The 27,723-nt window shown below is 44.5% G+C and overlaps 1 protein-coding gene across 4 annotated transcripts in view; it reads right to left on the bottom strand.

Moving 5' to 3' along the window:
* Nucleotides 1-27,723, bottom strand: part of nme7 (NME/NM23 family member 7) — a 114,359-nt gene that overhangs the window by 18,170 nt on the left and 68,466 nt on the right. For all 4 annotated transcript variants that reach the window (XM_036941267.1, XM_036940834.1, XM_036941823.1 and 1 more), the window contains 2 exon segments: nt 18,852-18,920; nt 15,549-15,650 (listed from right to left, as the gene is read on the bottom strand). In XM_036941267.1, the coding sequence (XP_036797162.1) occupies nt 15,549-15,650; nt 18,852-18,920 (171 nt within the window).

Genomic DNA, 27,723 nt, shown 5'->3' with positions numbered 1-27,723 from the left:
ATGGCACCCTATTCCCTATATAGTGCACAACTTTAGACCAGAGCCCCTATTCCCTATATAGTGCACTACTTTAGACCAGGACCCTATTCCCTATATAGTGCACTACTTTAGACCAGATTCATATTCCCCTATATAGTGCACTACTTTAGACCAGAGCCCTATTCCCTATATAGTGCACTACTTTAGACCAGAGCCCTATTCCCCTATATAGTGCACTACTTTAGACCATAACCCTATTCCCTATATAGTACACTACTTTAGACCAGAACCCTATTCCCTATATAGTACACTACTTTAGACCAGTGCACTACTTTGGGCAAGCAGCCATGGATGTTCTAATGATGTAGGAGCCATCTAATTACGATCAAAGCCTGAGGGCATGACGGGAATCACCCCAGAGCTCACTGCCATGGTTACCACCACCTCTAGTGTCTCTCTATCTCGCTATCTCTCTCTCTCGTCTCCATCTGTCTCTTAATTCAATTCATGGGGCTTTATTGGCATGGGAAACATATGTTAACATTGCCAAAGCAAGTGAGGTAGATAATATACAAAAGTGGAATAAACAATTAAAATGAACAGTAAACATTACACTCACAGAAGTTCCAAAATAACAAATGTCATATTATGGCATTATATTATTATTATTACATATTAATGTCGTATTATATATACACAGCATTGTAACAATGTACAAATGGTTAAAGTACAAAAGGGAAAATAAATAAACATAAATATGGGTTGTATTTACAATGGTGTTTGTTCTTCACTGGTTGCCCTTTTCTCGTGGCAACAGGTCACAAATCTTGCTGCTGTGATGTCACACTGTGATGTCACACTGTGATGCAACACTGTGGAATTTCACCCAGTAGATATGGGAGTGTATTAAAATTGGATTTGTTTTTTAATTCTTTGTGGGTCTGTGTAATCTGAGGGAAATATGTATCTCTAATATGGTCATACATTGGGCAGGAGGTTAGGAAGTGCAGCTCAGTTTCCACCTCATTTTGTGGGCAGTGAGCACATAGCCTGTCTTCTCTTGAGAACCAGATCTGCCTACGGCGGCCTTTCTCAATAGCAAGGCTATGCTCAATGAGTCTGTACATCTCTCTCTTCCGTCTCCATCTGTCTCTCCTCGTCTCCATCTGTCTCTCCCCCGTCTCCATCTGTCTCTCCTCTCTCTCCCGTCTCCATCTGTCTCCCCTCTCTCTCCCGTCTCCATCTGTCTCTCCCCGTCTCCATCTGTCTCTCTCCCCGTCTCCATCTGTCTCTCCCTCTCTCTCCCGTCTCCATCTGTCTCTCTCCCCGTCTCCATCTGTCTCTCCCTCTCTCTCCCCCGTCTCCATCTGTCTCTCTCCCGTCTCCATCTGTCTCTCTCCCGTCTCCATCTGTCTCTCTCCCGTCTCCATCTGTCTCTCTCCCATCTCCATCTGTCTCTCTCCCGTCTCCATCTGTCTCTCTCCCCGTCTCCATCTGTCTCTCCCCCCGTCTCCATCTGTCTCTCCCCCGTCTCCATCTGTCTCTCCCTCTCTCTCCCGTCTCCATCTGCCTCTCCCCCGTCTCCATCTGTCTCCCTCTCTCGTCCGTCTCCATCTGTCTCTCGTCCGTCTCCATCTGTCTCTCCCCCTCTCCATCAGTCTCTCTCTGTCTCTCCCGTCTCTCTCCCGTCTCTCTCTCTCTCTTTTCACAGTGTTGTGTTGGCCAGTCAGGGAGTGCAGACAGACAGCATCTACAGTGAGGGAAAAAAGTATTTGATCGCCTACTGATTTTGTACGTTTGCCCACTGACAAAGAAATTATCAGTCTATAATTTTAATGGTAGGTTTATTTGAACAGTGAGAGACAGAATAGCAACAAAAAAATCCAGAAAAACGCACGTCAAAAATGTTATAAATTGATTTGCATTTTAATGATAAATAAGTATTTGGGGTCAGTGTCCATTTAGAAGGCACATTGCGACCAAGCTTTAACTTGTCTTGAGATGTTGCTTCAATATATCCACATAATTTTCCTACCTCATGATGCCATCTATTTTGTGAAGTGCACCAGTCCCTCCTGCAGCAAAGCACCCCCACAACATGATGCTTCCACCCCCGTGCTTCATGGTTGGGATGGTGTTCCCTCGGCTTGCAAGCCTCCCCCTTTTCCCTCCAAACATAACGATGGTCATTATGGCCAAACAGTTCCATTTTTGTTTCATCAGACCAGAGCACATTTCTCCAAAAAGTACAATCTTTGTACCCATGTGCAGTTGAAAACTGTAGTCTGGCCTTTTTATGGCGGTTTTGGAGCAGTGGCTTCTTCCTTGCTGAGCGGCCTTTCAGGTTATGTCCATATAGGACTTGTTTTACTGTGGATATACAGTGGGGCAAAAAAGTATTTAGTCAGCCACCAATTGTGCAAGTTCTCCCACTTAAAAAGATGAGAGATGCCTGTAATTTTCATCATAGGTACACTTCAACTATGACAGACAAAATGAGAAAAAAAATCCAGAAAATCACATTGTAGGATTTTTTATTAATTAATTTGCAAATTATGGTGGAAAATAAGTAGGAGACAGAACGGAGTCTCCTTCCTGAATGGTATGACATTGCGTGGTCCCTGCGTGGTCCCATGGTGTTTATACTTGCGTACTATTGTTTGTACAGATAAACGTGGTACCTTCAGGCGTTTGGAAATTGCTCCCAAGGATGAACCAGACTTGTGGAGGTCTACAATTTATTTTCTGAGGTCTTGGCTGATTTATTTAGATTTTCCCATGATGTCAAGCAAAGAGGCATTGAGTTTGAAGGTAGACCTTGAAATACATCCACAGCTACACCTCCAATTGACTCAAAGTATGTCAGTTAGCCTATCAGAAGCTTCTAAAGCCATGACATCATTTTCTGGAATTTTCCAAGCTGTTTAAAGGCACAGTCAACTTAGTGTATGTAAACTTCTGACCCACTGGAATTGTGATACAGTGAATTATAAGTGAAATAATCTGTCTGTAAACAATTGTTGGAAAATGCTTGTGTCAAGCACAAAGTAGATGTCCTAACCGACTTGCCAAAACTATAGTTTGTTAACAAGGCATTTGTGGAGTGGTTGAAAAACGAGGTTTAATGACTCCAACCTAAGTGTATGTAAACTTCCCACTTCAACTGTACCATCTCATTTGAATTTCCTATTCAGATGTTTATTATACAGCAGAGTTCTCCAATAAATATCATTTAATTTGAACTAAAGAATATATGTTAAACCTTAGTCATTTTTTAACCTCTTTGTTCTGATCAGACTTCTGTTTTCAGCAGATCTACAAATGGTTAGTAATGGTTCGTAATGGTTAGAAATGGTAAGTAATGGTTCGTAATGGTTAGAAATGGTTAGTAATGGTTCGTAATGTTAGAAATGGTTCGTAATGGTAAGTAATGGTTAGAAATGGTTTGTAATGGTTAGTAATGGTTAGAAATGGTTAGTAATGGTTCGTAATGGTTAGTAATGGTTAGAAATGGTTAGAAATGGTTCGTAATGGTTAGAAATGGTTCGTAATGGTTAGAAATGGTTCGTAATGGTTAGAAATGGTTAGTAATGATTAGTAATGGTTAGTAATGGTTAGAAATGGTAAGTAATGGTTAGAAATGGTAAGTAATGGTTAGTAATGGTTAGTAATGGTTCGTAATGTTAGAAATGGTTCGTAATGGTTAGAAATGGTAAGTAATGGTTAGAAATGGTTCGTAATGGTTAGTAATGGTTAGAAATGGTTAGTAATGGTTCGTAATGGTTAGTAATGGTTAGAAATGGTTAGAAATGGTTCGTAATGGTTAGAAATGGTAAGTACTGGTTAGTAATGGTTAGTAATGGTTAGTAATGGTTCGTAATGTTAGAAATGGTTCGTAATGGTTAGAAATGGTAAGTAATGGTTAGAAATGGTTCGTAATGGTTAGAAATGGTAAGTAATGGTTAGAAATGGTTTGTAATGGTTAGAAATGGTTAGTAATGGTTAGTAATGGTTAGAAATGGTTAGAAATGGTTAGTAATGGTTAGAAATGGTTAGTAATGGTTAGTAATGGTTAGAAATGGTTAGTAATGGTTAGAAATGGTAAGTAATGGTTCGTAATGGTTAGACATGGTTAGTAATGGTTCGTAATGTTAGAAATGGTTCGTAATGGTTAGAAATGGTAAGTAATGGTTAGTAATGGTTAGAAATGGTCAGGAAGTGGTGGGGTATTAGATAGCTGCTGAAGCCATTTAGAGCAGGCAACTTAGATGGTGTTGATGGTAACATTAGACCGATGTAACATTACAGTTATGGAAATAAATGATGCTGCTGTCCAGGGAACCCTTAGTATGAGTCCCAAATGGCCCCTATTCCCTACATAGTGCACTACTTTTGACCAGAGCCTTATGGTGTGCACTAATAATGGAATAGTCTCATGTATCATCAGGAGGATGTTTTGATGAACTCGTGCCGTCTCCCAGGTAACAGGAAGAGAATCAGGGACTGTCTCATACAACACACACCACAATACAGAGACACCACAGTGCAGTGACACCACAGTAGAGTGACACCACAGCGAAGTGACACCACAGTGCAGTGACACCACAGTAGAGTGACACCACAGCGAAGTGACACCACAGTGCAGTGACACCACAGTGCAGTGACACCACAGTGCAGTGACACCACAGTGCAGTGACACCACAGTAGTGACACCACAGTAGAGTGAAACCACAGTGAAGTGACACCACAGTAGAGTGACATTACAGTAGAGTGACACCACAGCGCAGAGACACCACAGCGCAGAGACACCACAGTGCAGTGACACCACAGTACAGTGACACCACAGTAGTGACACCACAGTTCAGTGACACCACGGTGCAGTGACACCACGGCGCAGTGACACCACAGTAGAGTGGCACTACAGTGCAGTGACACCACAGTGGAGTGAAACCACAGTACAGTGACACCACAGTAGTGACACCACAGTGCAGTGACACCACAGTGCAGTGACACCACAGTGCAGTGACACCACAGTGCAGTGACACCACAGTAGAGTGAAACCAAAGATTCCTTGATGTCCTTCCAGATTCCCTCTGTCTACCCAAGGACGCCAGAGGACAAAAATCAGTTAACCACCTAACTGAGGAACTCAATTTAACCTTGCGCAATACCCTAGATGCAGTTGCACCCCTAAAAACTAAAAACATTTCTCATAAGAAACTAGCTCCCTGGTACACAGAAAATACCCGAGCTCTGAAGCAAGCTTCCAGAAAATTGGAACGGAAATGGCGCCACACCAAACTGGAAGTCTTCCGACTAGCTTGGAAAGACAGTACTGTGCAGTACCGAAGAGCCCTTACTGCTGCTCGATCATCCTATTTTTCTAACTTAATTGAGGAAAATAAGAACAATCCGAAATTCCTTTTTGATACTGTCGCAAAGCTAACTAAAAAGCAGCATTCCCCAAGAGAGGATGGCTTTCACTTTAGCAGTGATAAATTCATGAACTTCTTTGAGGAAAATATCATGATTATTAGAAAGCAAATTACGGACTCCTCTTTAAATCTGCGTATTCCTCCAAAGCTCAGTTGTACGGAGTCTGCACAACTCTGCCAGGACCTAGGATCAAGAGAGACGCTCAAGTGTTTTAGTACTATATCTCTTGACACAATGATGAAAATAATCATGGCCTCTAAACCTTCAAGCTGCATACTGGACCCTATTCCAACTAAACTACTGAAAGAGCTGCTTCCTGTGCTTGGCCCTCCTATGTTGAACATAATAAACGGCTCTCTATCCACCGGATGTGTACCAAACTCACTAAAAGTGGCAGTAATAAAGCCTCTCTTGAAAAAGCCAAACCTTGACCCAGAAAATATAAAAAACTATCGGCCTATTTCGAATCTTCCATTCCTCTCAAAATTTTTAGAAAAGGCTGTTGCGCAGCAACTCACTGCCTTCCTGAAGACAAACAATGAATACAAAATGCTTCAGTCTGGTTTTAGACCCCATCATAGCACTGAGACTGCACTTGTGAAGGTGGTAAATTACCTTTTAATGGCATCAGACCGAGGCTCTGCATCTGTCCTCGTGCTCCTAGACCTTAGTGCTGCTTTTGATACCATCGATCACCACATTCTTTTGGAGAGATTGGAAACCCAAATTGGCCTGGTTTAGATCTTATTTGTCGGAAAGATATCAGTTTGTCTCTGTGAATGGTTTGTCCTCTGACAAATCAACTGTACATTTCGGTGTTCCTCAAGGTTCCGTTTTAGGACCACTATTGTAAAGAGTGGTAAACTATAAACAAAGAGTCTGACAATTAATCTTAATGGTTGTACAGTCGTCTCAAATAAAACTGTGAAGGACCTCAGCGTTACTCTGGACCCTGATCTCTCTTTTGAAGAACATATCAAGACCATTTCAAGGACAGCTTTTTTCCATCTACGTAACATTGCAAAAATCAGAAACTTTCTGTCCAAAAATGATGCAGAAAAATGTATCCATGCTTTTGTCACTTCTAGGTTAGACTTTTGAAATGCTCTACTTTCCGGCTACCCGGATAAAGCACTAAATAAACTTCAGTTAGTGCTAAATACGGCTGCTAGAATCCTGACTAGAACCAAAACATTTGATCATATTACTCCAGTTCTAGCCTCTCTACACTGGCTTCCTGTCAAAGCAAGGGCTGATTTCAAGGTTTTACTGCTAACCTACAAAGCATTACATGGGCTTGCTCCTACCTATCTCTCTGATTTGGTCCTGCCGTACATACCTACACGTACGCTACGGTCACAAGATGCAGGCCTCCTAATTGTCCCTAGAATTTCAAAACAGCTGGAGGCAGGGCTTTCTCCTATAGAGCTACATTTTTATGGAACGGTCTGCCTACCCATGTCAGAGACGCAAACTCGGTCTCAACCTTTAAGTCCTTACTGAAGACTCATCTCTTCAGTGGGTCATATGATTGAGTGTAGTCTGGCCCAGGAGTGTGAAGGTGAACGGAAAGGCTCTGGAGCAACGAACCGCCCTTGCCGTCTCTGACTGGCCGGTTCCCCTCTTTCCACTGGGATTCTCTGCCTCTAACCCTATTACAGGGGCTGAGTCACTGGCTTACTGGGGCTCTCTCATGCCGTCCCTGGGAGGGGTGCGTCACCTGAGTGGGTTGAGTCACTGATGTGGTCATCCTGTCTGGGTTGGCACCCCCCCCTTGGGTTGTGCCGTAGCGGAGATCTTTGCAAAGTAGGGTCGTCACTAATTTTAGTTACCAAAGTTAAAAGCCGGCCTGTTTCTATAATTTCGCTAACTAAATTCTGTTTTTAAACCTAAGCCTTTAAGGGTATTTTTGTTTTCATGAATTTTTATGATATATCGCCAATTTTGACTCTGTGGCTGCGGTACCTAGGTGTCAATCGCAAAGCGACCTAAGCGAAAAAATTACGCAAAAATGTAATTGACATTTATTTCAAAAGTGCAGCTCAATGTTGGAATACATATTTCCCTACTTCAGTCAACCAGTCCATTTAGAATTAGTGATAAAACGGTTGTGATTTAACAAGGAATGTATCCCATCAGTTAGATGTGTTTTTATAGGCCCTTATTCCTGTTGGCGCACACAGCGCGTCGATGTGGAGCGATCGGGACACTGGAGGGGAAAGGGAATGAGCTGCTTGTCTTGCTTTATTTTTTGGTTCTGAATGTTGTCTTCAAGACAAAATTTCAACCAAATAGTTGTACAGTATAAAAAATTAAAAACAAAAATGTAACCTTTATTTAACTTGGCAGGTCAGTTAACAACAAATTCTTATTTTACAATGACGGCCTACCGGGAAACAGTGGGTTAACTGGCCTAGGAACAGTGGGTTAACTGGCCTAGGAACAGTGGGTTAACTGGCCTAGGAACAATGGGTTAACTGGTCTAGGAACAGTGGGTTAACTGGTCTAGGAACAGTGGGTTAACTGGCCTAGGAACAATGGGTTAACTGGTCTAGGAACAGTGGGTTAACTGACCTAGGAACAGTGGGTTAACTGGTCTAGGAACAGTGGGTTAACTGGCCTAGGAACAGTGGGTTAACTGGTCTAGGAACAATGGGTTAACTGGCCTAGAAACAGTGGCCAAGGAACAATGGGTTAACTGGCCTAGGAACAGTGGGTTAACTGGCCTAGGAACAATGGGTTAACTGCCTTGTTCAGGGGCAGAAAGACAGATTTGTACCTTGTCAGCTCGGGGATTTGATCCAGCAACCTTTCGGTTACTAGTCCAACGCCCTAACCACTAGGCTACCTGCCTAGGGCGTTAGGGCGTTGGACCCCTTGTTAAATGTGGAGTTTTGAGGTCAGTTCGTGGACTCATCCCTAGACGTTGTTTCAGAGGCTGTCGACCGTATAGTTCAACAGGGTGCAGAGTTGACTGGCAGGTTAAGGGGTGGTGTCAAATTAAAATTACTTTCCTCTGTAGTTTGAACCGCATTAAGGTTACAAAACAGGTCACATTATAGGTTTTGAGTAGTAAACTCTTAGTTTATGAATAGTAAGCTCTTAGTTTATGAATAGTAAACTCTTAGTTTATGAATAGTAAGCTCTTAGTTTATGAATAGTAAACTCTTAGTTTATGAATAGTAAACTCTTAGTTTATGAATAGTAAGCTCTTAGTTTATGAATAGTAAACTCTTAGTAAACTCTTAGTTTATGAATAGTAAACTCTTAGTTTAGTTTATGAATAGTAAACTCGTAGTTTATGAATAGTAAACTCGTAGTTTATGAATAGTAAACTCTTAGTTTATGAATAGTAAACTCGTAGTTTATGAATAGTAAACTCTTAGTTTATGAATAGTAAACTCGTAGTTTATGAATAGTAAACTCTTAGTTTATGAATAGTAAACTCGTAGTTTATGAATAGTAAACTCTTAGTTTAGTTTATGAATAGTAAACTCTTAGTTTATGAATAGTAAACTCTTAGTTTATGAATAGTAAACTCTTAGTTTATGAATAGTAAACTCTTAGTTTAGTTTATGAATAGTAAACTCTTAGTAAACTCTTAGTTTATGAATAGTAAACTCTTAGTTTATGAATAGTAAGCTCTTAGTTTATGAATAGTAAGCTCTTAGTTTATGAATAGTAAACTCGTAGTTTATGAATAGTAAACTCTTAGTTTATGAATAGTAAACTCTTATTTTATGAATAGTAAACTCTTAGTTTATGAATAGTAAGCTCTTAGTTTATGAATAGTAAACTCGTAGTTTATGAATAGTAAACTCGTAGTTTATGAATAGTAAACTCTTAGTAAACGCTTAGTTTATGAATAGTAAACTCTTAGTTTATGAATAGTAAACTCTTAGTTTAGTTTATGAATAGTAAACTCTTAGTAAACGCTTAGTTTATGAATAGTAAACTCTTAGTTTATGAATAGTAAACTCTTAGTTTATGAATAGTAAACTTAGTTTATGAATAGTAAACTCTTAGTTTATGAATAGTAAATTCTTAGTTTATGAATAGTAAACTCTTAGTAAACGCTTAGTTTATGAATAGTAAATTCTTAGTTTATGAATAGTAAACTCTTAGTTTATGAATAGTAAACTTAGTTTATGAATAGTAAACTCTTAGTTTATGAATAGTAAACTTAGTTTATGAATAGTAAACTCGTAGTTTATGAATAGTAAACTCTTAGTAAACGCTTAGTTTATGAATAGTAAACTCTTAGTTTATGAATAGTAAACTCTTAGTTTAGTTTATGAATAGTAAACTCTTAGTAAACGCTTAGTTTATGAATAGTAAACTCTTAGTTTATGAATAGTAAACTCTTAGTTTATGAATAGTAAACTTAGTTTATGAATAGTAAACTCTTAGTTTATGAATAGTAAATTCTTAGTTTATGAATAGTAAACTCTTAGTTTATGAATAGTAAACTCTTAGTTTATGAATAGTAAACTCTTAGTTTATGAATAGTAAACTTAGTTTATGAATAGTAAACTCTTAGTAAACGCTTAGTTTATGAATAGTAAACTCTTAGTAAACTCTTAGTTTATGAATAGTAAACTCTTAGTAAACTCTTAGTTTATGAATAGTAAACTCTTAGTAAACTCTTAGTTTATGAATAGTAAACTCTTAGTAAACTCTTAGTTTATGAATAGTAAACTCTTAGTAAACTCTTAGTTTATGAATAGTAAACTCTTAGTAAACTCTTAGTTTATGAATAGTAAACTCTTAGTTTATGAATAGTAAACTCTTAGTTTATGAATAGTAAACTCTTAGTTTATGAATAGTAAACTCTTAGTAAACTCTTAGTTTATGAATAGTAAACTCTTAGTTTATGAATAGTAAACTCTTAGTTTATGAATAGTAAACTCTTAGTTTATGAATAGTAAACTCTTAGTTTATGAATAGTAAACTTAGTTTATGAATAGTAAACTCTTAGTAAACGCTTAGTTTATGAATAGTAAACTCTTAGTAAACGCTTAGTTTATGAATAGTAAACTCTTAGTTTATGAATAGTAAACTCTTAGTAAACTCTTATTTTATGAATAGTAAGCTCTTAGTTTATGAATAGTAAACTCTTAGTTAGTAAACTCTTAGTAAACGCTTAGTTTATGAATAGTAAACTCGTAGTTTATGAATAGTAAACTCTTAGTTTATGAATAGTAAATTCTTAGTTTATGAATAGTAAACTTAGTTTATGAATAGTAAACTCTTAGTAAACGCTTAGTTTATGAATAGTAAACTCTTAGTAAACGCTTAGTTTATGAATAGTAAACTCTTAGTAAACTCTTAGTTTATGAATAGTAAACTCTTAGTTTATGAATAGTAAACTCTTAGTAAACTCTTAGTTTATGAATAGTAAACTCTTAGTAAACTCTTAGTTTATGAATAGTAAACTCTTAGTAAACTCTTAGTTTATGAATAGTAAACTCTTAGTTTATGAATAGTAAACTCTTAGTTTATGAATAGTAAACTCTTAGTTTATGAATAGTAAACTTAGTTTATGAATAGTAAACTCTTAGTTTATGAATAGTAAACTTAGTTTATGAATAGTAAACTCTTAGTAAACGCTTAGTTTATGAATAGTAAACTCTTAGTTTATGAATAGTAAGCTCTTAGTTTATGAATAGTAAACTCTTAGTAAACGCTTAGTTTATGAATAGTAAACTCTTAGTTTATGAATAGTAAACTCTTAGTTTATGAATAGTAAACTCTTAGTAAACTCTTAGTTTATGAATAGTAAACTCTTAGTTTATGAATAGTAAACTCTTAGTTTATGAATAGTAAACTCTTAGTAAACTCTTAGTTTATGAATAGTAAACTCTTAGTTTATGAATAGTAAACTCTTAGTTTATGAATAGTAAACTCTTAGTAAACGCTTAGTTTATGAATAGTAATCTCTTTTAGCATGTAGTCATAGATTGGTGTGGTAGACAGAATGTAGACCTAATCATAATAATTACTGTATGATTGCGTAGTATACACTATGTGTATACACTATGTGTATACTACGCAGACTAGTGAGGTCACAAGTACAGACTTGCAGAGAGAGTTCGGCAAGGTCGTAGCTGTGGACTTTGACTGTCGGTAGCTCTCTCTCTCTCTCTCTCTCTCTAGTCTTCTGCTCTTAAAGTGAAAGCTAAGCTCTTTCTCCCATACAACCTGGTCAACCTACAACCTAGAAAAAACCCAACATGTTGTCGGTCTGTCTTCGTTTTAATATGAATTGAATCTGTGATCCTCAGAACGTTTATAGGTGTGTTATCATGTTGAATAGAAATAGGGCAGTCCATTCAGTTCTGGGATAATTGCATGTATTGTCAGCATCTGACATTATGCTTTGATATGCAGATTGTATTTCCTGTCTTAATGTGACCTTTATAAAAAGGTGCCAGATTTCATTTCATAGCTCGTCTTGATGTGACCTCTATGAAAAAAAAGGTCAGACTAGTCTGCTACATCAGGGCCGAGGAGAGGAGAGCGCTCAGAGGCTGCGTCCCAAATGCACCCTATCCACTACATCAGGGCCGAGGAGAGGAGAACGCACAGAACTACGTCCCAAATGCACCCTATCCACTACATCAGGGCCGAGGAGAGGAGAGCTCTCAGAGGCTACGTCCCAAATGCACCCTATCCACTACATCAGGGACCCCTAAGGGCCCTGGTCAACAGGAGTGCACTGTAAAGGGGGTAGGGTGCCATTTTGGGACACAGACAGAGACAGACAGAGCGAGAGAGACAGACCAAGAGAGACAGGCCAATAGAGATAGACATAGAGAGACAGACCGAGAGAGACAGACAGAGAGAGACAGACCGAGAGAGACAGACCGAGAGAGACAGACCGAGAGAGACAGACCAAGAGAGACAGACCGAGAGAGACAGACCGAGAGACAGACCGAGAGAGACAGACCGAGAGAGAGACAGACATAGAGAGACCGATATAGAGAGACCGAGAGAGGGCCGAGGAGAGGAGAGAGCTCAGAGGCTAAGTCCCAAATGCACCCTATCCACTACATCAGGGCCGAGGAGAGGAGAGCGCACAGAGGCTACGTCCCAAATGCACCCTATCCACTACATCAGGGCCGAGGAGAGGAGAGCGCACAGAGGCTACGTCCCAAATGCACCCTATCCACTACATCAGGGCCGAGGAGAGGAGAGCGCACAGAGGCTACGTCCCAAATGCACCCTATCCACTACATCAGGGCCGAGGAGAGCGCTCAGTCAGCCCACTGACACCCCTATCAGACCACAGCAAAATCACAGTCTACTTAAACAGAGCAAGACCGACATACCCGATATAGAGAGACCGATATAGAGAGACAGACCGAGAGAGACAGACCGAGAGAGACAGACAGACATAGACAGACAGAGACAGACAGATGACCTCTGAGGAAGGCCCACATCCCACCATGCTCTGAACTACCAACAATAGAGGACGGCTGTTTCAATTCACACTGAGATAGTGGCTGTATACTAGCACTGAAATATCTCTCTCGCTCTCTCTCACACGCTCATATCTGACATTTATTGCCTTAATTATTGAAGCATTTGGTGCAAGTGTGTGTGTGTGTGTGTGTGTGTGTGTGTATGTGTGTGTGTGTGTGTGTGTGGATCTGTGTGCTGCAGGGCTGTGCCTGTGTGTTGGTGATGTGAAACCTAATGACACCATACTGTGTTGTTGATTACCTATTCATTCCCCTACACATCTGTTATCATGACGATGAGAACCACAGACAACGTCATCACTCCCCTACACATCTGTTATCATGACGATGAGGACCACAGACAACGCCATTCACTCCCCTACACATCTGTTATCATGACGATGAGGACCACAGACAACGCCATTCACTCCCCTACACATCTGTTATCATGACGATGAGGACCACAGACAACACCATTCACTCCCCTACACATCTGTTATCATGACGATGAGGACCACAGACGTCATTCACTCCCCTACACATCTGTTATCATGACGATGAGGACCACAGACAACGCCATTCACTCCCCTACACATCTGTTATCATGACGATGAGGACCACAGACAACACCATTCACTCCCCTACACATCTGTTATCATGACGATGAGGACCACAGACAACACCATTCACTCCCCTACACATCTGTTACCATGACGATGAGGACCACAGACAACACCATTCACTCCCCTACACATCTGTTATCATGACGATGAGGACCACAGACAACACCATTCACTCCCCTACACATCTGTTATCATGACGATGAGGACCACAGACAACACCATTCACTCCCCTACACATCTGTTATCATGACGATGAGGACCACAGACAACACCATTCACTCCCCTACACATCTGTTATCATGACGATGAGGACCACAGACAACACCATTCACTCCCCTACACATCTGTTATCATGACGATGAGGACCACAGATGTCATTCACTCCCCTACACATCTGTTATCATGACGATGAGGACCACAGACAACACCATTCACTCCCCTACACATCTGTTATCATGACGATGAGGACCACAGACAACGCCATTCACTCCCCTACACATCTGTTATCATGACGATGAGGACCACAGACAACGCCATCACTCCCCTACACATCTGTTATCATGACGATGAGGACCACAGACAACGCCATTCATTCCCCTACACATCTGTTATCATGACGATGAGGACCACAGACAACACCATTCACTCCCCTACACATCTGTTATCATGACGATGAGGACCACAGACAACACCATTCACTCCCCTACACATCTGTTACCATGACGATGAGGACCACAGACAACACCATTCACTCCCCTACACATCTGTTATCATGACGATGAGGACCACAGACAACACCATTCACTCCCCTACACATCTGTTATCATGACGATGAGGAACACAGACAACACCATTCACTCCCCTACACATCTGTTATCATGACGATGAGGACCACAGACAACACCATTCACTCCCCTACACATCTGTTATCATGACGATGAGGACCACAGACAACACCATTCACTCCCCTACACATCTGTTATCATGACGATGAGGAACACAGACAACACCATTCACTCCCCTACACATCTGTTACCATGACGATGAGGAACACAGACAACACCATTCACTCCCCTACACATCTGTTACCATGACGATGAGGACCACAGACAACACCATTCACTCCCCTACACATCTGTTACCATGACGATGAGGACCACAGACAACACCATTCACTCCCCTACACATCTGTTATCATGACGATGAGGAACACAGACAACACCATTCACTCCCCTACACATCTACTGTGTGTCCCAAATGGCACCTTATTCCCTAATGACTTTTGTCCATAATGGATGCAGGCCAAACCCCCCCCGCTGAGTTGGAACAATCAACTCACGATCACTTCGTCTTGCCTTCCTGTTAGTTTGATCTGCAACAGTAGTTAGGACTCATGAAGCATGTTACAGTTAAGTTCACAGGGCAGTCAAATTAAAGTGTTAACCATGTCACGTGACACTCAACACTGCTCAACGATTTGGCTCGTGCCATTCAAATCCTGTGTGTTAGGGCACTGGCACCATATTGTTTTGGATAGACATCAGGTACATGATATCAGATTGATGGGTTTTTTGTTTTCAAATAACTTAGTTCCCACTTCCCAGTGATTTTACTGTTTGATATTATAATAATAATAATAATAATAACAATAACAATAGACTAAACAAGACAAAGAGAGGCGTGGGCTCAAAGAAGGTAAAGAGTGTGATGTATCAGAGGGGAGGGTTGGGATTTGAATATGAACCCGGTTAGGGTAGGGTTCAGGGTCAGATGCTGCTCAATATTGTGTAGCCAATGCTAACTATCGTTAGTGCAATGACTGGAAGTCTGTGGGTATCTGCTCACATGCTAGTTAGAGGTAGCCAATGCTAACTACCGTTAGTGCAATGACTGAAAGTCTGTGGGTATTTGCTAACATGCTAGTTAGAGGTAGCCAATGCTAACTAGAGGTGCTAAATACTTGACGTGTATCCCCTGTTGAGTTACACGTGTAAAGCACAGGGAGCAGATGGGCCAGAACATGTGGATGATGTGAAAAATAACTCACCGGATCAGCTGGTCCACAGAACTCCCTGAAGGTCTTCGGGGCGTCAGTCCCTCTGATCTCCAGGGCCATGCAGGGTCCAGAACATAGCTCTGCCACCATGTTCTGTAGAAAGACTCACAACAGTTAGCTTAGCTGCATTGGAGTACATTGACTTCCATTGTTTTTTTTAATGATAAAATGCTAATATTAGTGGTTGGTGGCAATGGCTTGGTATTGGCCATATATAGTCTTCTTTTGAGCCACACAACCAAAGCGTGGATTGCCGGTAAGGAAGCATAAATACCTATAAAATATTTACTAAATAAACTAAAGTGAAAATAAATAAATAAAATAAAAATAAAAAGTAACAACAAAATGACATAACATTAACAAGGCTATATACAGGGGATACCGGTACCGAGTCAATGTGCGGGGGTACAGTAGATAATAAACAGTGAGTAGCAGCAGTGTAAAAACAAAGGTATAAAGGTGAACAGGTAAAATGGTGCCAGAGAGAATGGTGCCGGAGGGAATGGTGCCGGAGGGAATGGTGCCAGAGAGAATGGTGCCAGATGGAATGGTGCCAGAGGGAATGGTGCCAGAGGGAATGGTGCCAGAGAGAATGGTGCCAGAGAGAATGGTGCCAGAGGGAATGGTGCCAGAGGGAATGGTGCCAGAGAGAATGGTGCCAGAGGGAATGGTGCCAGAGGGAATGGTGCCGGAGAGAATGGTGCCGGAGAGAATGGTGCCGGAGGGAATGGTGCCAGAGGGAATGGTGCCAGAGAGAATGGTGCCAGAGAGAATGGTGCCAGAGAGAATGGTGCCAGAGAGAATGGCGGACGTTTTACGTGCTCCTGACAATTGTGATATTTTGTGTCCTCCTTTGCGCCAATCTTAACTTTTTTTGTACATATTGTTTCCTATGACCGAAAAGAGCTTCTGAACACCAGAACAGCAATCACTAACCTCCATTTGGACGAGGACTTCTACATCAATGAGTCGGAGGCGAAAGACATATTGATTATCGTGGACCAGGCCCAAATCCCTGACACTTGGAGAGGAGACGGCGCTAGAGGCCAGCATGTTGGATAGCTGAAGAGACAGCTAAATCGCCTCTACCCTCCATTCTATTGGCAAACGGGCATTCACTGGAGAAAAAACTGGATGAGCTCCGTTTGAGACTATCCTGTCAACGTGATCTGAAGAACTGTAATATCCTATGTTTCTCTGAGTCATTGCTGAACAAGGACATGGTAAATCTAAATATATCTGGACAGAACGGCTGCGTGGGAAAGGGTCAGAGGAGGGGGTGTGTATCTCTATATTAACAACAACTGGTGTCTCATATTAAGGAAGTCTCAAGGTTCTGCTCGTCTGAGTTAGAATACCTCATGATAACCTGTAGACCACACTAGTTTTCGTCTATATTTTTCGCAGCTGTCTAATTACCTCCACAAACCGATGCTGGCACTCTATCACCGCATGGCAAACGGTACCGGAGTGCCAAGTCTAGGACAAAAAGGCTTCTCAACAGTTTTTACCCCCAAGCCATAAGACTCCTGAACAGGTAATCAAATGGCTACCCGGACTATTTGCATTGTGTTCCCTATGGCACCCTATTCCCTATGGCACCCTATTCCCTATGGCACCCTATTCCCTACGGGGCCCTATTCCCTATGGGCCCTATTCCCTATGGCACCCTATTCCCTATGGCACCCTATTCCCTATGGCACCCTATTCCCTAGGGGGCCCTATTCCCTATGGCATCCTATTCCCTATGGCACCCTATTCCCTATGGCACCCTATTCCCTATGGCACCCTATTCCCTATGGCACCCTATTCCCTATGGCACCCTATTCCCTATGGGCCCTATTCCCTATGGCACCCTATTCCCTACGGGGCCCTATTCCCTATGGGCCCTATTCCCTATGGCACCCTATTCCCTACGGGGCCCTATTCCCTATGGCACCCTATTCCCTATGGGCCCTATTCCCTATGGCACCATATTCCCTATGGGCCCTATTCCCTATGGCACCCTATTCCCTACGGGGCCCTATTCCCTATGGCACCCTATTCCCTATGGCACCCTATTCCCTATGGCCCCTATTCCCTATGGCCCCTATTCCCTATGGGCACTGGTCAAATGTAGTGCACCATATAGGGACCAGGGTGGGACATGTACTTTCTGGTCCACCAGCCACATTCTTTGGATTTGTTAAAACGAACTGCTCCCAGATGCTCTGTGTGACCACCTGCCAATGTGAGTGGTAAGAATAGACATTCTACCAGCCAATGTCTAAATCTACCAGCATTTGGCTGGGTGTTAATTTCCCACCCTGTTTGGGACGCAATCTGCTTCTAGGAACAGAGATCAGATCAGACTAAATGGTGATGTCTTTGGTTTCCAAGGCAACGGACAAGGTCCCCTGCCCTCAACACCTCTGGCAACAGTCAGACTTCCAGGGGGGAGAATGGCTCTTTTATAGGCGATTGAGAAGGATACATATATATGATACAAAGACAAATGTCTACCAGAGCTAAGGTATATCTATTCCCTGAATAACTACCATGTATCAGTGAGTAAAACAAACAGCATCTAAGATTTATTTTAAAAAGACATTGCCTCAGCATGTGGTATACTAGAATATGGCTGTCAGCATTCAGGGCTCGAACCACCCAGTTTATACTAGAATATAAATGCCTGTGATATACGGTCTGATATGGCTGTTAGCATTCAGGGCTCGAACCACCCAGTTTATACTAGAATATAAATGCCTGTGATATACGGTCTGATATGGCTGTTAGCATTCAGGGCTCGAACCACCCAGTTTATACTAGAATATAAATGCCTGTGATATACGGTCTGATATGGCTGTTAGCATTCAGGGCTCGAACCACCCAGTTTATACTAGAATATAAATGCCTGTGATATACGGTCTGATATGGCTGTTAGCATTCAGGGCTCGAACCACCCAGTTTATACTAGAATATAAATGCCTGTGATATGGTCTGATATGGCTGTTAGCATTCAGGGCTCGAACCACCCAGTTTATACTAGAATATAAATGCCTGTGATATGGTCTGATATGGCTGTTAGCATTCAGGGCTCGAACCACCCAGTTTATACTAGAATATAAATGCCTGTGATATGGTCTGATATGGCTGTTAGCATTCAGGGCTCGAACCACCCAGTTTATACTAGAATATAAATGCCTGTGTGCTTGTGCAAAGGTGTGAGTGCCTTCACGCAGTGGTATGAATAAAATTAGCATATTTACATAGTTTACAAACCGTGTTGAAATGTCTAAATATTCCCATACTCACAGGGTACTCGGTCACAACCCCTTTGTAAACTTCCAGGAATTCCTCTGCGTTGGCCCGGTCCATGTTAAACTGTGAGTAGAGAAGAGAAAACTGTAATCAGTTTGCAACTCAAACATATACAAAATCTAATAACAAAAAACAGACTTCATTTGAGTTGAAGTGAAACGTAGAAAATGTGTCACTTTTGAGTGAGACCCTTTTCAAATGACCTGTGTGAATGTGGAGCGTAGATATGGAGATGGTTACATGAGTTCAGACTGGGGAGGATCTGTAGAGGACATTTTGTGTCAGTGTTTCTTACAGCCACACCAAGTCCTACTTAGAAAGGTCTTCCCTGTCTCTCTCAGCGCTACATGTACAACACCAGATGGTTGACAACGGGTCTCTGATGCTGCCGATGAGAACATTGACTACGCATCAGACAACTGTTCATTCTGTCTGGTTTATAGAACCAATAGGGCTGCGACGGACTTGGAACCTGAGGTTACGGTAATTGGCCAGGCCAATTATTATTATTATTTTTTTTTTTTACCTTTATTTAACCAGGCAAGTCAGTTAAGAACAAATTCTTATTTTCAATGACGGCCTAGGAACAGTGGGTTAACTGCCTGTTCAGGGGCAGAACGACAGATTTGTACCTTGTCAGCTCGGGGGTTTGAACTTGCAACCTTTTGGTTACTAGTCCAACGCTCTAACCACTAGGCTACCCTCAACAGGATTCAACCTGTCTCTAATTGTTCTCTGAGGAGCTTGTTTTGGTCTCTCCACGGTAGATATGCTGCCCATTTTATCAGTTCAACCACCTCAAGTGGCAGTTTAGAATTAATCTCCCAATCTAAATTATTTATTTTTTAGTATTTATTGAGAAACATGTTTAAAATGAATCTGGGTTTAAAGAGAATACTACATTTAGATTAGAGGAAGGATTTAATTTAACTGGGATTAATTTAAAACTAGGTTTTAAATTTGGTGCAACAAGATTAGTAGATAAACCTTGATTTAATCTTGTTTAAGAGTTAATCCCTGTTGTGCAACCCACCCATAAAGTTAATTTCCTTTAAGTTTTACTTACGTGCGTTATTGCAAACAGGATGAATGTTTGGGAATATTTATATTCTGTACAGGGTTCCTTCTTTTCACTTTTTCATTTAGGTTAGTATTGTGGAGTAACTACAATGTTGATCCATCCTCAGTTTTCTCCTATGTACCCGTTTTAAAGTCACTATTGGCCTCATGGTAAAATCCCTGAACAGTTTCCTTCCTTTCCGGCAACTGAGTTAGGAAGGACGCCTGTATCTTTGTAATGACTGGGTGTATTGATACACCATCCAAAATGTAATTAATAAATTCACCATGCTCTAAGGGGTATTCAATGTCTGTTTTTATTTTATTTTAAATATTTACCCATCTACCAATAGGTCCCTTTCTTTACAAGGCATTGGAAAACCTCCCTGGACTCACTGCTCAATTTGAGGGACCTTACAGATAATTTTACTGTATTTATACTCCGGACTAAGACATTGCTCGTCCTAATATTTCTTAACTGCATTCTTTTACTTTAGATTTGTGTGTATTGTTAGATATTACTGCGCTGTTGGAGCTAGGAACACCAGCATTTCACTACACCCGCAATAACATCTGCTAAACATGTGTATGTGACAAATAACATTCTATTTGATATCGGCCAGGACCGGGCCTGATGAGCATTGATTAGTCTACAAATTAAGAAAAGATTCCGTATCAAATTATACCATGCCAGGTTGGAGAGGGTTGGCACATTGTCTGTTTGACACAGTATCACGGTCCTTAGAGACAGAACAACCTTGTCCACTGCTGTTGAATAATGAATGAGTAGTCAGACACATACAACCTTGTTTTTATTTTTAAGAATACTGATTTACTTATTTACTAGCAAGCAATGAAAACGTGCATTGTATAAAAGAAAGTCCATCAAATGATGTTTTTACTGAAGTGCCAGAGTCTATAGAACTCTACACATCTAGCAGAAAGCTGCTCCAGCATCACTCTACACATCTAGCAGATAGCTACTCCAGCATCACTCTACACCTTTACACATCTAGCAGAAAGCTGCTCCAGCATCACTCTACACATCTAGCAGATAGCTGCTCCAGCATCACTCTACACCTTTACACATCTAGCAGAAAGCTGCTCCAGCATCACTCTACACATCTAGCAGATAGCTGCTCCAGCATCACTCTACACCTTTACACATCTAGCAGATAGCTGCTCCAGCATCACTCTACACCTCTAGCAGATAGCTGCTCCAGCATCACTCTACACCTCTACACATCTAGCAGATAGCTGCTCCAGCATCACTCTACACCTCTAGCAGATAGCTGCTCCAGCATCACTCTACACCTCTACACATCTAGCAGATAGCTGCTCCAGCATCACTCTACACCTCTAGCAGATAGCTGCTCCAGCATCACTCTACACCTCTACACATCTAGCAGATAGCTGCTCCAGCATCACTCTACACCTCTAGCAGATAGCTGCTCCAGCATCACTCTACACCTCTACACATCTAGCAGATAGCTGCTCCAGCATCACTCTACACATCTACACATCTAGCAGATAGCTGCTCCAGCATCACTCTACACCTCTACACATCTAGCAGATAGCTGCTCCAGCATCACTCTACACATCTAGCAGATAGCTGCTCCAGCATCACTCTACACCTCTACACATCTAGCAGATAGCTGCTCCAGCATCACTCTACACCTCTAGCAGATAGCTGCTCCAGCATCACTCTACACCTCTAGCAGATAGCTGCTCCAGCATCACTCTACACATCTACACATCTAGCAGATAGCTGCTCCAGCATCACTCTACACCTCTAGCAGATAGCTGCTGGAGCATCACTCTACACCTCTAGCAGATAGCTGCTCCAGCATCACTCTACACCTCTACACATCTAGCAGATAGCTGCTGGAGCATCACTCTACACCTCTAGCAGATATCTGCTGGAGCATCACTCTACACCTCTACACATCTAGCAGATAGCTGCTCCAGCATCACTCTACACCTCTAGCAGATATCTGCTGGAGCAACACTCTACACCTCTACACATCTAGCAGATAGCTGCTCCAGCATCACTCTACACATCTACACATCTAGCAGATAGCTGCTCCAGCATCACTCTACACCTCTAGCAGATAGCTGCTGGAGCATCACTCTACACCTCTAGCAGATAGCTGCTCCAGCATCACTCTACACCTCTACACATCTAGCAGATAGCTGCTGGAGCATCACTCTACACCTCTAGCAGATATCTGCTGGAGCATCACTCTACACCTCTACACATCTAGCAGATAGCTGCTCCAGCATCACTCTACACCTCTAGCAGATATCTGCTGGAGCAACACTCTACACCTCTACACATCTAGCAGATAGCTGCTCCAGCATCACTCTACACCTCTAGCAGATATCTGCTGGAGCATCACTCTACACCTCTACACCTCTAGCAGATAGCTGCTCCAGCATCACTCTACACCTCTAGCAGATAGCTGCTCTAGCATCACTCTACACATCTAGCAGATTGCTGCTCCAGCATCACTCTACACCTCTAGCAGATAGCTGCTCCAGCATCACTCTACACATCTAGCAGATTGCTGCTCCAGCATCACTCTACACCTCTAGCAGATAGCTGCTCCAGCATCACTCTACACCTCTAGCAGATAGCTGCTCTAGCATCACTCTACACCTCTAGCAGATTGCTGCTCCAGCATCACTCTACACCTCTAGCAGATAGCTGCTCTAGCATCACTCTACACCTCTAGCAGATTGCTGCTCCAGCATCACTCTACACCTCTAGCAGATAGCTGCTCCAGCATCACTCTACACCTCTAGCAGATAGCTGCTCCAGCATCACTCTACACCTCTAGCAGATAGCTGCTCTAGCATCACTCTACACCTCTAGCAGATAGCTGCTCTAGCATCACTCTACACCTCTAGCAGATAGCTGCTCTAGCATCACTCTACACCTCTAGCAGATAGCTGCTCTAGCATCACTCTACACCTCTAGCAGATAGCTGCTCTAGCATCACTCTACACCTCTAGCAGATAGCTGCTCCAGCATCACTCTACACCTCTAGCAGATAGCTTCTCCAGCATCACTCTACACCTCTAGCAGATAGCTGCTCCAGCATCACTCTACACCTCTAGCAGATAGCTGCTCCAGCATCACTCTACACCTCTACACATCTAGCAGATAGCTGCTCCAGCATCACTCTACACCTCTAGCAGATAGCTACTCCAGCATCACTCTACACCTCTAGCAGATAGCTGCTCCAGCATCACTCTACACCTCTACACATCTAGCAGATAGCTGCTCCAGCATCACTCTACACCTCTAGCAGATAGCTGCTCCAGCATCACTCTACACCTCTAGCAGATAGCTGCTCCAGCATCACTCTACACCTCTACACATCTAGCAGATAGCTGCTCCAGCATCACTCTACACCTCTAGCAGATAGCTGCTCCAGCATCACTCTACACCTCTAGCAGATAGCTGCTGGAGCATCACTCTACACCTCTAGCAGATATCTGCTGGAGCATCACTCTACACCTCTAGCAGATATCTGCTGGAGCATCACTCTACACCTCTAGCAGATAGCTGCTGGAGCATCACTCTACACCTCTAGCAGATAGCTGCTCCAGCATCACTCTACACCTCTACACATCTAGCAGATAGCCGCTCCAGCATCACTCTACACCTCTAGCAGATAGCTGCTCCCACATCACTCTACACCTCTAGCAGATAGCTGCTCCAGCATCACTCTACACCTCTACACATCTAGCAGATAGCTGCTCCAGCATCACTCTACACCTCTAGCAGATAGCTGCTCCAGCATCACTCTACACCTCTAGCAGATAGCTGCTGGAGCATCACTCTACACCTCTAGCAGATATCTGCTGGAGCATCACTCTACACCTCTAGCAGATATCTGCTGGAGCATCACTCTACACCTCTAGCAGATAGCTGCTGGAGCATCACTCTACACCTCTAGCAGATAGCTGCTGGAGCATCAGAGGCCAGTTGGAAAGAGGAGGAGATGTAGAACGTTTAATAGACAGACCAAGTTATCAAAACAATTGCTTTTAATCATTAAGTAAACACTCCTGCTGTTCAGTAAAGTTTATACACATTAAAATAAAATGTATAAAAATATCAGAACATCCTAAAATGAACGTAGACCTATTTAAACGGCTTTGACTGTTAGTCAGTTACATAGTTATTAAACTACCGTCACAGTACCACAGTACAACACAATGCTTCAGCTCCATGTGTGATTAGAGACACAAAACCATAAGTGATCCACTGTGCCCCTGCCTGCCCCAGGGCCGACACTGTCCATCACTCTCTCCCTACTGTGCCCCTGCCTGCCCCAGGGCCGACACTGTCCATCACTCTCTCCCTACTGTGCCCCTGCCTGCCCCAGGGCCGACACTGTCCATCACTCTCTCCCTACTGTGCCCCTGCCTGCCCCAGGGTCAACACTGTCCCTCACTCTCTCCCTACTGTGCCCCTGCCTGCCACTGTCCATCACTCTCTCCCTACTGTGCCCCTGCCTGCCCCAGGGCCGACACTGTCCATCACTCTCTCCCTACTGTGCCCCTGCCTGCCCCAGGGCCGACACTGTCCATCACTCTCTCCCTACTGTGCCCCTGCCGGCCCCAGGGCCGACACTGTCCATCACTCTCTCCCTACTGTGCCCCTGCCTGCCCCAGGGCCGACACTGTCCATCACTCTCTCCCTACTGTGCCCCTGCCTGCCCCAGGGCCGACACTGTCCATCACTCTCTCCCTACTGTGCCCCTGCCTGCCCCAGGGCCGACACTGTCCATCACTCTCTCCCTACTGTGCCCCTGCCTGCCCCAGGGTCAACACTGTCCATCACTTTCTCCCTACTGTGCCCCTGCCTGCCACTGTCCATCACTCTCTCCCTACTGTGCCCCTGCCTGCCCCAGGGTCAACACTGTCCATCACTCTCTCCCTACTGTGCCCCTGCCTGCCACTGTCCATCACTCTCTCCCTACTGTGCCCCTGCCTGCCCCAGGGTCAACACTGTCCATCACTCTCTCCCTACCATGCCCCTGCCTGTCCCAGGGCCGACACTGTCCATCACTCTTTCCCTACTGTGCCCCTGCCGGCCCCAGGGCCGAAACTGTCCATCACTCTCTCCCTACTGTGCCCCTGCCTGCCCCAGGGCCGACACTGTCCATCACTCTCTCCCTACTGTGCCCCTGGCTGCCCCATGGCCGACACTGTCCATCACTCTCTCCCTACTGTGCCCCTGCCTGCCCCAGGGCCGACACTGTCCATCACTCTCTCCCTACTGTGCCCCTGCCTGCCCCAGGGTCAACACTGTCCATCACTTTCTCCCTACTGTGCCCCTGCCTGCCACTGTCCATCACTCTCTCCCTACTGTGCCCCTGCCTGCCCCAGGGTCAACACTGTCCATCACTCCCTCCCTACTGTGCCCCTGCCTGCCCCAGGGTCAACACTGTCCATCACTCTCTCCCTACCATGCCCCTGCCTGTCCCAGGGTCAACACTGTCCATCACTCTCTCCCTACCGTGCCCCTGCCTGCCCCAGGGTCAACACTGTCCATCACTCTCTCTCTACCATGCCCCTGCCTGTCCCAGGGTCAACACTGTCCATCACTCTCTCCCTACCGTGCCCCTGCCTGCCCCAGGGTCAACACTGTCCATCACTCTCTCCCTACTGTGCCCCTGCCTGCCCCAGGGTCAACACTGTCCATCACTCTCTCCCTACTGTGCCCCTGCCTACCACTGTCCATCACTCTCTCCCTACTGTGCCCCTGCCTGCCCCAGGGTCAACACTGTCCATCACTCTCTCTCTACTGTGCCCCTGCCTGCCACTGTCCATCACTCCCTCCCTACTGTGCCCCTGCCTGCCCCAGGGTCAACACTGTCCATCACTCTCTCCCTACTGTGCCCCTGCCTGCCCCAGGGCCGACACTGTCCATCACTCTCTCCCTACTGTGCCCCTGCCTGCCCCTGGGTCAACACTGTCCATCACTTTCTCCCTACTGTGCCCCTGCCTGCCACTGTCCATCACTCTCTCCCTACTGTGCCCCTGCCTGCCCCAGGGTCAACACTGTCCATCACTCCCTCCCTACTGTGCCCCTGCCTGCCCCAGGGTCAACACTGTCCATCACTCTCTCCCTACCATGCCCCTGCCTGCCCCAGGGTCAACACTGTCCATCACTCTCTCCCTACCATGCCCCTGCCTGTCCCAGGGTCAACACTGTCCATCACTCTCTCCCTACCGTGCCCCTGCCTGCCCCAGGGTCAACACTGTCCATCACTCTCTCCCTACCATGCCCCTGCCTGTCCCAGGGCCGACACTGTCCATCACTCTCTCCCTACTGTGCCCCTGCCGGCCCCAGGGCCGACAGTGTCCATCACTCTCTCCCTACTGTGCCCCTGCCTGCCCCAGGGCCGACACTGTCCATCACTCTCTCCCTACTGTGCCCCTGCCTGCCCCAGGGCCGACACTGTCCATCACTCTCTCCCTACTGTGCCCCTGCCTGCCCCAGGGCCGACACTGTCCATCACTCTCTCCCTACTGTGCCCCTGCCTGCCCCAGGGTCAACACTGTCCATCACTTTCTCCCTACTGTGCCCCTGCCTGCCACTGTCCATCACTCTCTCCCTACTGTGCCCCTGCCTGCCCCAGGGTCAACACTGTCCATCACTCTCTCCCTACTGTGCCCCTGACTGCCACTGTCCATCACTCTCTCCCTACTGTGCCCCTGCCTGCCCCAGGGTCAACACTGTCCATCACTCTCTCCCTACTGTGCCCCTGCCTGCCACTGTCCATCACTCCCTCCCTACTGTGCCCCTGCCTGCCCCAGGGTCAACACTGTCTATCACTCTCTCCCTACCATGCCCCTGCCTGCCCCAGGGCCGACACTGTCCATCACTCTCTCCCTACTGTGCCCCTGTCTGCCCCAGGGTCAACACTGTCCATCACTCTCTCCCTACCATGCCCCTGCCTGCCCCAGGGCCGACACTGTCCATCACTCTCTCCCTACTGTGCCCCTGCCTGCCCCAGGGTCAACACTGTCCATCACTCTCTCCCTACTGTGCCCCTGCCTGCCACTGTCCATCACTCCCTCCCTACTGTGCCCCTGCCTGCCCCAGGGTCAACACTGTCTATCACTCTCTCCCTACCATGCCCCTGCCTGCCCCAGGGCCGACACTGTCCATCACTCTCTCCCTACTGTGCCCCTGCCTGCCCCAGGGTCAACACTGTCCATCACTCTCTCCCTACCATGCCCCTGCCTGCCCCAGGGCCGACACTGTCCATCACTCTCTCCCTACTGTGCCCCTGCCTGCCCCAGGGTCAACACTGTCCATCACTCTCTCCCTAACATGCCCCTGCCTGCCACTGTCCATCACTCTCTCCCTACCATGCCCTTGTCATTTTAACTGTCTTGATTATTTTTGTATTCTTTGTTTGTTATTTTGTTCTTCTTTGAGATTTCTCTGCAATTAAATGTGCTACACAAATTAAAGTAATTGGGATGCACAGGGCCGGGACCCCTTCCAGAAGAACAGAGAGGCGAGGGCAGCCTGGCAGAGACCCCTTCCAGAAGAACAGAGAGGCGAGGGCAGCCTGGCAGAGACCCCTTCCAGAAGAACAGAGAGGTGAGGGCAGCCTGGCAGAGACCCCTTCCAGAAGAACAGAGAGGCGAGGGCAGCCTCTGGCAGAGACCTCTTCCAGAAGAACAGAGAGGCGAGGGCAGCCTGGCAGAGACCCCTTCCAGAAGAACAGAGAGGCGAGGGAAGCCTGGCAGAGACCCCTTCCAGAAGAACAGAGAG

The sequence above is a fragment of the Oncorhynchus mykiss genome, chromosome 1 (assembly GCF_013265735.2).
Source record: "Oncorhynchus mykiss isolate Arlee chromosome 1, USDA_OmykA_1.1, whole genome shotgun sequence".
Lineage (NCBI taxonomy): Eukaryota > Metazoa > Chordata > Actinopteri > Salmoniformes > Salmonidae > Oncorhynchus > Oncorhynchus mykiss.
The sequence above is the reverse complement of the archived record's forward strand: the minus strand, read 5'-3'. Positions and strand labels throughout refer to the sequence as shown.